Source organism: Stegastes partitus, unplaced genomic scaffold (genome assembly GCF_000690725.1).
Source record: "Stegastes partitus isolate 25-593 unplaced genomic scaffold, Stegastes_partitus-1.0.2 Scaffold1097, whole genome shotgun sequence".
Taxonomy (NCBI): domain Eukaryota; kingdom Metazoa; phylum Chordata; class Actinopteri; family Pomacentridae; genus Stegastes; species Stegastes partitus.
This window is the reverse complement of record NW_007578828.1, coordinates 20,014-29,712: the sequence shown is the minus strand read 5'-3', so window position 1 is coordinate 29,712 and position 9,699 is coordinate 20,014. Positions and strand designations below refer to the sequence as shown.

Genomic DNA, 9,699 nt, shown 5'->3' with positions numbered 1-9,699 from the left:
ACACACACACACACACACACACACACACACACACAATCAGCTTTTAATTAGTCATTATTTGCTCTCAACTATTTTCTTCCTCCTGCACCTTTCTTATCATAACTGGAAAACGATAGCCAGAGGGGAAGGTGTGTGTTCGGTGTATCACGGCATGATAACGGCCTCACGTTTCATCGTGCACAATGTACACACTGACCCAAAAATGCACCACATTATTCCACGCAGGTGTCCCGGCGGCGCTCGCACAAAGCAGAATAAAACATTAGCGGCGTTAGGTGTGATAAGGTGACAAGTTTAATACCACATCTGTCAGTGTATCGGCTGTAACTCTGTCAATAGGCCCCGAATAAAAGAACGGCAGGGGAAAAAAACTAAAGTAGGTAAAGAGACCCTGAGGCAAAACTGACGGCAGACACTTTGACTCCTGCTGAGGAGGCTTCTATAGAGCGTGACAGCTCGTCAGGGAGGGGAGAAGAGGTGATGCATTGAACCACGTACACAATGGAGCTATGTGAGACGCTGGGAAGACGGCGTGCGGAGGCGAGATAACAATCGTACAGTAGAGCGCTGAACACAAACACAGAGGTGGGTTTTCTCACCGTGGGTAGTTGGTGCAGTACTGGGTGTAAATGTGGAACTCTTCACTCTGTAAAAAAAAACACAACAGGAGTAAATCAGGTGATGCGTTTCTGCAACAAGGAGACGAGTGAAGATGAGGAAAAGGATGCTGTGATGGAGGAAAGAACGAACCTCCCCCAACGTTTAAACTGTAACTGCAGGCGCTGCTCGGATGTTGATGTCGGCATAATAACAAGGTCACAATCAAAAGCTGTAATTATTCGAGCCGAGCCTGATGGGAATGTCATTAGTTTAGCAGGTATTCGCCGTAACTTTGAACCTGATGACGGCAGGAATTCATGTCGACGTTTCACTGCAATTCCAAACTTCACATAAATCTTTAAGACTGAGTTTTATATCCAAAGCACCTTGACATGTGGTAGCAAACTCTACATGCATGTTTTTTATTGAGAAATCATCTCCGACAGCATTCATTAACAGGTTCTGGTTGTGCACTTTATAGAACCAATAATGCTCAGAGTGCCTGCACATTTTAAACCTTTAAAAAAAAAGCATTAGCTGACTCACACCAGCCACGGTAAACATGAGGTCTGCGTTGCTCTTTGTCAGTTTAATTGCAGCCTGCTCAGTTTCCTCACAGCGATAGTGCTCCTTTGTCAAACTCTAACCTGGATTTAAAGTTGAAATACAAGAGTTTGCTAATACATTATTATGTAGAAGTGATTTGAACAGTAAGAAACAGAAAAAAACCAGCACTGGTTGACTGATAATTGGTTGTAAATTTAAGTAGAGGTGCCTTGCAGTAAACGGGCCAGAACCCAGGATACCTCTGGTGCTGTACGTTAAAGATCAGATTTATCTGCATGGTTTTTCCTGTTTATCGCTGTTTACGGTGCATCTGCAGCGGGTTCTGCCAGCTTTGATGACTGGCTGCTTGTTTGGTGTTTGCTGCTCCGTTCACTGATCCTAATTGAACCTCATCGCTGCAGCTTATGATTAGTCTGCAGCCGGCCTTTAATTCTCTGTTTATCCCAGCAGCCCTGAGCGCTCAGATTAAATATCCCCTCCTGCCTCCTCCGCCGCCCCTTTAACCGAGACTTTTCCCACCTTGCATACCTCTCTGAAGATCAAAGACATCAGAGACAGGACGACTTATCAAAGCCACAGCGAACCCCCTTTTGCTCTCATCCTCGTATAATCCGGGCTCTCTCCTCATTTCCATTTCTGTAACATGCTTTTTTCTTTTCAGGTCTTCTCTTCATTGATCTTTTATGGACATTCTCCCTCTGTGAGGTTTCCTCTTCATCATCCTCCCTCCTTATCGTCGCTCTACTGGAGGCCTCGACGTGAACCCCATCGCGGTTGCGTAACGTGAGAGTCTAATTGAACTCCGTTTGTGTCCATAAACACCAGGAGGTCGCAGGATGCACACAGCTTCCAGGAAGCAGCATCATAAACACAGAGGACAGATGACAGAAGTCCATCCACACACACACGGACAAACACGAGCGCTGCGGATATTATTGCACATTTTCCAACATGGGATTCATAGAAACCTTCACGCAGCAGACGTGAGTGGATGTTGTCAGTAAATATAAAATCCTGGCTCACACCAACAGTATACTGAGCAAAGACACTGATGTGCAGGCACAGACAGACTCTCATGATTTGTTAGCCCGAGGTGCTCCGTGGGAACCTTCCTAAATTGAAGAGCAGAGTTCTCCTCCTCGTCTCCAGCAGTCTGCCGCCACAGACCAGGCCTAAACGCAACCAGATGTGCCACCATCGATTTCTGATGACACACGCCAACACGCTGCTAATACACACTCCTAATATCCCGCCGCACCGCGAGCGCGAGACCACAAAAGCTCCTATGTAATACAAATGTCTGCAAAGCGTGCAGACAAACACTTTGAACCCAACCAGGAAACCAGCGGGCCTTGAAATAGCTCCCATCGACGCTACATTTCCCTTTTAGAAATATACACAAGCCGTGTTAAATCATATAATCATCATGAGCCCTGAGCAGCTGCTACACATGATGGAAATCAAAAATACCCATGTTTGGAGGATCAAGATACAAATTACATGGAAAGAGTTGTTTGAGCCACTACAGAGGAGAACAAAAAAGAAAAGGGTTGGATGGGCTCCCTCTCATCGCTTCAGCAGCAGGTTTTATTGTTATTCGTCGAGACCGGACTGGTCACAGTGAGTCATCAGGTAAGCACTGAACATAAAAAACGCAGATTAAGATCTCGCTGTAATTGTGCTCTCTGTGCTTCAGTCAGCAAGTAGCGACCCACAAAATGCTTTAAAGGCTTACTCAACACATAGCAGAGAGAGGAACACGAGGATAGATAGCCAATTATCTGTAGAGATTTACAACCAGATCTGTCTCCTCTTCAAACACTGCGCTGGGTTGTGATTCTTGGCTGCTGAGAGCAGAGCAGCTCTAATAGTGTGTGCTTTCTTCCAGCGGTGTGAGGACACTCAGGTAAAGCCCAGACCTTTAAAGGGCCGACTGAGGGTTAAGGCTGGGTTTCAGGGCTAAGGTTTAGGCCAGGGTTAAGGCTGGGGTTAGGCACCTAGCTGCGACGGCTGAGGTTAGAGGAAGAGGCTTCATGTCGACCAGCGTCCTCACAAAGATATCCACACAAACATGTGAGTGTGTGTGTGTGTGTGTGTGCATTTCACAGCCGATAGTGAAAGAGAGGTTTTGTGGTTTTCTGGGTCTTAGCAACCATGACTAACCCTCAGCAACACAAAGGAACTCTGGTTACCAGCCTTTTACCAGAAGTCAGCCTGCAGATTATGAAACCGCACACAGGTACACAGCAGCAGCTCTGACTGGCTGCTCTGATGGGCAGTGAGTGAACATCTCCAGGTGTTGGATGGACCACTGACCTCCTCATACGACTATTGAAACTACTGACTGACAAAACTAGGCTAAAGACAAGTCGTTCTCCGGCTTCCTCCCACAGTCCAGAAACATGCTGAGGTTAATTGGTGATTGTAAATTGTCCGTAGGTGTGAATGTGAGTGTGCTTGGTTGTCTGTCTCTAAGTGTAGCCCTGTGATAGACTGGTTACCTGTCCAGGTGAACCTGCCTTCACCCTCAGTCAGTTGGGATAGGCTGCTCTGTGTAAACACAGCCTGTAGTTCAGCCCAAAGAAAGTCCCTGAATTTTTGCAACATGACTTCTGCTCACAGTTGTTTTTTGCTAATAATGATGTTGGCATTTCTTTAACCCTCCTGCTACCTTCACATTTACTGACATCTTTGATCCTTGGGTTCAATCTGACCCCAGCAATTTACACCCCCAGAAAATCTCATAATTATAATGGTTACCCAAGTTTATGTGTAAATAGCCCTTTAAACAAACCTGAAAACATTATGTCAATGGCTTATTTATTTATGTGAAACACTGAATGGGGTCAAATTGAACCCAACGATAATCGGAGGGTTAAACGATGACGCATTGCAAATCCAGCGGTGGCTTCTAGGGTTCAGAGGGTAACTACACAAATGCTGATTTTACTGTTGTTTCAAAGTGTGAAAAATTGCCAGAAGAAAGGCACAAAAAAGTTCATGACACACGTTGCAGTGAAGTCTTGCACAGAAGAGCGTGTGATGGGCAGCTAGCCAGGACGCTGTTACTGCTTCCATCAAAAAAATACAGTACAAAGAGTACAAACAGAACGAGTACAAGTCTCATAAGACAAACGTTATCAGGAGGAGGAATCTCCAGGCAGGATGTGATTTGAGAAGGTGGAGCCTCGCTTCCAGCTGGCGCCGGCCCAACTTGACGGCCGGCCAAACCACACAGTAAATACCACGAGGATGCTTTACTGGTTTTATGGTCAGTGTTGCACTGGCTGCAGAAAACCCGTCAGTGATGCAGATTAGGTCCAGTAACCGGTGGGTCTGATCATCCGAAGCCAAGAATGTCACCAAATGGCTTTTCTCCACGTGGCTGACATGTCGGTTTGATATTTTTTGTTTTTGCAAATTGCAGCATGAATGTGTTGGATCCCAGATGTCAAGATGCTGGTTTGTTTATGGATCACAGCTAATTATGCAGAGCGGTGATGTGGGCTGCCATAAAACCAGTTTGTCTCAACAACAGCTGCTGTATTTAGAGAGTCTGTGACGCTGACTGCGACTTGTTTTTTTTTTTGTACATGGTCAGACAGTTGCTCTGTGGTATTGGGTGTAATTGCAGCAGAGCAGGGAGGGAATGTAAAGTGTTTAAGAGGAAGTGCCGGAATGCAGCGCGTTATCATGGGACATGGTCGTACAATCGCTTTGTGGGGGCATGGATCGGTAAAAAACCAGCACTGGAATAAAAACACATGGACGGAGGGACTAGTGATACTTTGAGCAGAGTTGCTGAGTCCAGTTTTTCCTGATGAAGCACTACTATTATCCCCCTTCCAGTAAAAAAGGTGATTGCATATTTGGATGGTGCTTAAAATTCCTCTGGGGCTGTTGTTCCTCCCTGCCCTCATGCTGCACTTAAATCAGCCATTTCCACTGCCAAAGTAATGCCACTAACCCTAAATGAACTTTCTAAGAAGTTTATCGCAGTGTCTTTGTCTGATGTTTGGAAGTTATCTTTATAATAACGCAGTTACTGTTTTTATATCCAGCGTATGTCTTTGCGTGCATGGGACCAAAGCAGCTGTGCAGACAGGTTTGAACAAGCAGAGAGTGCATGTAGCCAGAAAGTCAAACAATGTGGAAGAAGTGCATAACCTTTACTGAAGCTGATACCACAGTGCTAAAGTCGTCCACTGCAAGCGAAAGTTTATTAAAAATCTTATTTAAAGGTCCCGTATCGTGCCCCGTTTACATCAGATTAATGAAAGTCTCACATGTCCCATACCGCTCAAAACACTGCTAAGGTGTTTTATTGCACCATGACTCTGGTTTAGTTTGAAATGAGTCTTAAATAGGGACGTCCAATCACATCGACCCACCGATATTATCGGCCCGATATTGGCATAAAAATGTAATATCTGTCAACATCGTTATCGGTTTGTTTTTTGTCTGTAATGAAAACCGATAAAACAATAATAATGCCGACATTAAACTGCATCGTGAAGCGTGTAAACAAGTGTGGCTGCAGTAACAAACATACATCGGTATCGATTGATATGTGAGAGTTGGATGATATCGGCAAAAAAGCCAATATTAGACATCCCTCGTCTAGAAGTTTCCACCGTCTCTGAATGTGCCTCAGGGTTACAGTTTCCACAGAACTCTGACCTGCTAACAGTAGCATTAGCCACATTAGCACCGCAGCATGCTAACACTACGGGTTCTCCTACTGTTGTGATGACATTGCTGTCAAACATATAAGAAGCCTACTCGGTGCTGGCACTGCACAAAACCTGTTGTGTTCACTCTTGTAGCCAACAGCTGAACATTTAGTGTGTTTTGCTCGTTGCTGAGACACTTTAGATTTAACAGCAGAAAGTCTACCTGGTGCACTCAGAGTAAATGTCTTTGTTTCAGCTGCTTTTATTGTACTCGTCTACAGAAAATAAAAATTACATGAAAATGGATTTTTACGATGTGGGACCTTAACAGTGCAGCACAGATTAGTATTTTCTTCCAATGTGTGGATTTTGTGAAACATTGTTCAACTAGGTGGACGAAAGGCGGAGGAAAAGAAGGGAAGGACGGCAGGCAGGTGAGGATTTACCTTGGATACAAAGCACTCTGCGATGGCCACAGGGTCTGCGTTGCACTTCTCAAGATGATGAAGAAGGTCCCTGAAACAAACGCAGAGTTCACGGACTTTAACACACGTTCACCGCATTCATCATCTTCCCTCGACACTCACATTTAAATGACTCTCCTGTGATTCATTGTTCCAAACAATTGTGAAATTTCATCAGTAAGAGTCACCGTGGCTGCAAAAATTAGGTCTAAGGTCACTCGATGCGGAACAAATAAGAAACTTCCATGTATTCAAACAGCCAGCTCCCGGGTGTCACGGCTTGTAAGTGCATACAAGAAAAAAACGCCGCCGCCGAAGTTATTGTTTCATGGCCAAAGCATGAGGTCATGCTGACCGCTCTAAACTGCTTTTATGCTTCCTTTTACTGGCCAGCTTGTCTGTGCGCGGCAGCTGAGAAATGAATAGGTGGGACAGAATGTTTGTGTCTCCAGACCACCAGGGCTGATGCTCAACTGGCCATTTAGTCTGGATGCACAAGTCACACCCACAAACACACGGCTTGGAGCGATGCTGGAGGAGACAAATATGCAGACTGATTATATACACTCGCAAACAACACACACACACACACCTGACTGCGGCACCAACGCCCTTCCCAGAAATCAACAGGTGGCTCAGCAGAGGTTTTTTTTTTGCATTGTTTGTGAAGCCTGAGAGAGACGAGAGTCTGTCGGCGTGTTTTTATGTGACGGGGCGTTATTTCAAAGTCTGAGCTGATTGTCATGTCAGTCCCGGCTCAGAGGACGGCTGGGCTTCACACACGCTCCAGTTTATTCTAACAGGCAGAGTTTTACAGCGTGTGGAGCTGTTGGGGTCGTGTGGGATTTTACAGCCGTCTTCTGATGCCAGTAATGTTCAGTTTATGTTGATAGAGGTGTTATTTTAGACTGGGGCCCGAGCTAGTGGCGGTGCTGCAGTGGTATGCATTTTACTGACGCTTTAAGATGGTGCAGCACAAAACTAACTGTAACCTCAGTGACAAACTAAAGAAGGGATTTACACTTTCACAACTACGTTAACAAAAACTGAACAATGTGAGCTTCATCATGATGGAGTTAATGCAAAGCTGTTGAACTGGACGGTGACATTTTACTGTCCTGTTTGTGCACACGTTTAGGAAATGTGTGAGACGAGGCCAGTATCTGGAGATTTATGAGACACGACCAGCAGCAGCAGCGTGATATATTCGGTTTACTCAGACATGAAGCACAATTTACTGAAACAGTCATAACTGTTAGAAATAAATGTGAGAGAAGAATAAAGTTCCACCTCCGTATAGTTTCAGTAATATTTCATTTACTTCAAATACCAAAATACACTTATCTGATTATATTTACCGTAATGTCTGGACTATAAGCAGCTACTTTTTTCACACTGTGGTTTAAACAATGATGCGGCTAATTTATGGATTTTTACTAATTTGCCTCGAGACCAAAGTGACGTCGAGAGAGACGACGACAGAGAGACTGAGGAAGTGACGAAGTGTTCTGAGGCTGAAGACGACGACTTTAGTGGTTTTAGTGCAGGAGGAAGATGAAGATAGCGATCAGTGACTTTTCCTGGTAGGTTGTTGTGTTTTTTTTTTTTTACCCGGCGTTTTTCCGGCTTTTCGGTTCGTTTTTTTTTTTTTTTCCTGTTCGTTTTTTATTTAAAGTTTTAAACATCTTTCTGCGCTACAACGTGGACACCTGCGGCTTATAGACAAGTGCAGCAACAGTCTGAAACTTACGGTAGATGCTTTAACTAACGTTTTCGATGTAGCACTTCTACGTTGTGCTATTAATACTTTTACTTGACTTCCTTCCTCTGCTGAACATTTCTGTCTATTAAGATCAGCAAACACTGAATAGTATAAATTATTAGTTCAGATGGCGGGGTGCATTCAAACTTTGGAACTCGTCCTCGATGCCCAAGTCGAGTTGTGAGCGCTACGAGAGGCCACGTCTGTCAGTTTCTAAGTACGTTAAGCCTCACAGCACTCCAAGTCCTTATTTTTGTGACTTAAGTCAGACTTGAGTGGACATTCACAAGCCTCCACCTCTGTGTCTGTGTGGTACCTGTTGAAGTGGTAGATGTCCTGGATGTTGCCAAACAGCGAGCCTTTATCCTCCGAGCTCAGGGCCAGTCGAGAGTTGTTGCTGATGCACTCCAAGTAGTCCTGCAGGGAGAGCGAGAGGCCAGAGTCACGTCAGAGGGACTGCACAGAGCTGACGTCTTGATTGGCACCAGGCAAACACATGTGGCAGACTTTAAACCTGCAGCTTCTAAACTCCCTCGGACAGCTGGCTCTACTTTGGCCGGAGAGTAAAGAAATCCTGTTGAAAATGTCCAAACACAGTCGAGCTCTGGCTGCGGTCTGTGTGCTGTGGATGTTTTAGTGTGAGAGCTCCAGCAGCAGAGCAGGTGGGATTTCTGTTTCTGTCTGTGGCAAAAGATGATGAATTTTAAGATCAGGGTTTAAAACAGAAAAAAAGGGACTAAGAGACTCTCGCTGTTAAACCCACAATCTTCCACCAACAACCTGATCTGTTAAGCAAACACTTCCCCGATCCAGGGCTGAATAGAAGCTGAACTTCTAACTTCATCCTTGGATGTCCTCCAGCACCACAGAACGTGTAGCGACAAACTGGTTAATGATGCTACTTTCAGGGATTTCTCAATAAACTGAAAACTTTGTGAGTCACGACGTTGAAGCTTCGTCACCCGACTACAAGCTCAGTTACATCAAATCTGAGGAGGGTGCAGGTAGATCAAACTCCAGCCTCATCCAGCTGCTGTCCAGCTGTGAGCCCTCATCCTCTTCATCCAAACATCCACACCTGTTCTCATATCATTTCAGTTCAGTACAGTGAGAGAGAAACTCAAAACAAGCTTTTAAAACCAGTTTAAAAAGTCTACTGAAGTATTCAACTCTAGTATCCTGCCCCCTTTTGTGTTTTCTTTTTTTAACCCAATACGTTATTCTGCATTCTTGTTTTGTGTGAACAGCTCGATAGGGGCATCGAGCAGGGCGTCGGGTTTGTTGTAAGTCAGTTCGTCGCTGAGAAACGCAGGTTTCATGTTGAAAAACAGGAAGGTTTAACTGTGTTGCTCTAATCAGCGTCACCATCAGTGCCGTTAGTGATGAAAGCCGATATGACTGCGACTAAACAGCAGCCTCAGCTTTCTGTCTGGCCTGCAGAGAGAAAGAAAGAAAGAAAGAGGTGGAGAGAGAAAGACAGATCGGCCAGCAGCTGGAAGAAGAAGTGATGCATTAACTGGGTGTTTCTCTGCAGAGTTTGGGGGGTTTTCTTACTCGTTGTACCGGATTTTAGCAGAAAACGTAGATCCAATGACGGCAGCTTCTTTAAAAATTGCTTTAATCAAACTAGATG

General features: G+C 44.9%; 1 protein-coding gene across 1 annotated transcript in view; it reads right to left on the bottom strand.

Annotated features, from left to right (window-relative positions):
- The window catches only part of LOC103367881 (pleckstrin homology domain-containing family G member 1), a 36,340-nt gene that overhangs the window by 10,717 nt on the left and 15,924 nt on the right, over positions 1 to 9,699 (bottom strand). Inside the window, exons 3-5 of the mRNA XM_008296044.1 lie at positions 8,383 to 8,483; positions 6,287 to 6,356; positions 600 to 646 (exon numbers count right to left, since the gene is read on the bottom strand). Coding sequence (XP_008294266.1) covers positions 600 to 646; positions 6,287 to 6,356; positions 8,383 to 8,483 — 218 coding nt within the window. The remainder of the gene's footprint in view (positions 1 to 599; positions 647 to 6,286; positions 6,357 to 8,382; positions 8,484 to 9,699) is intronic.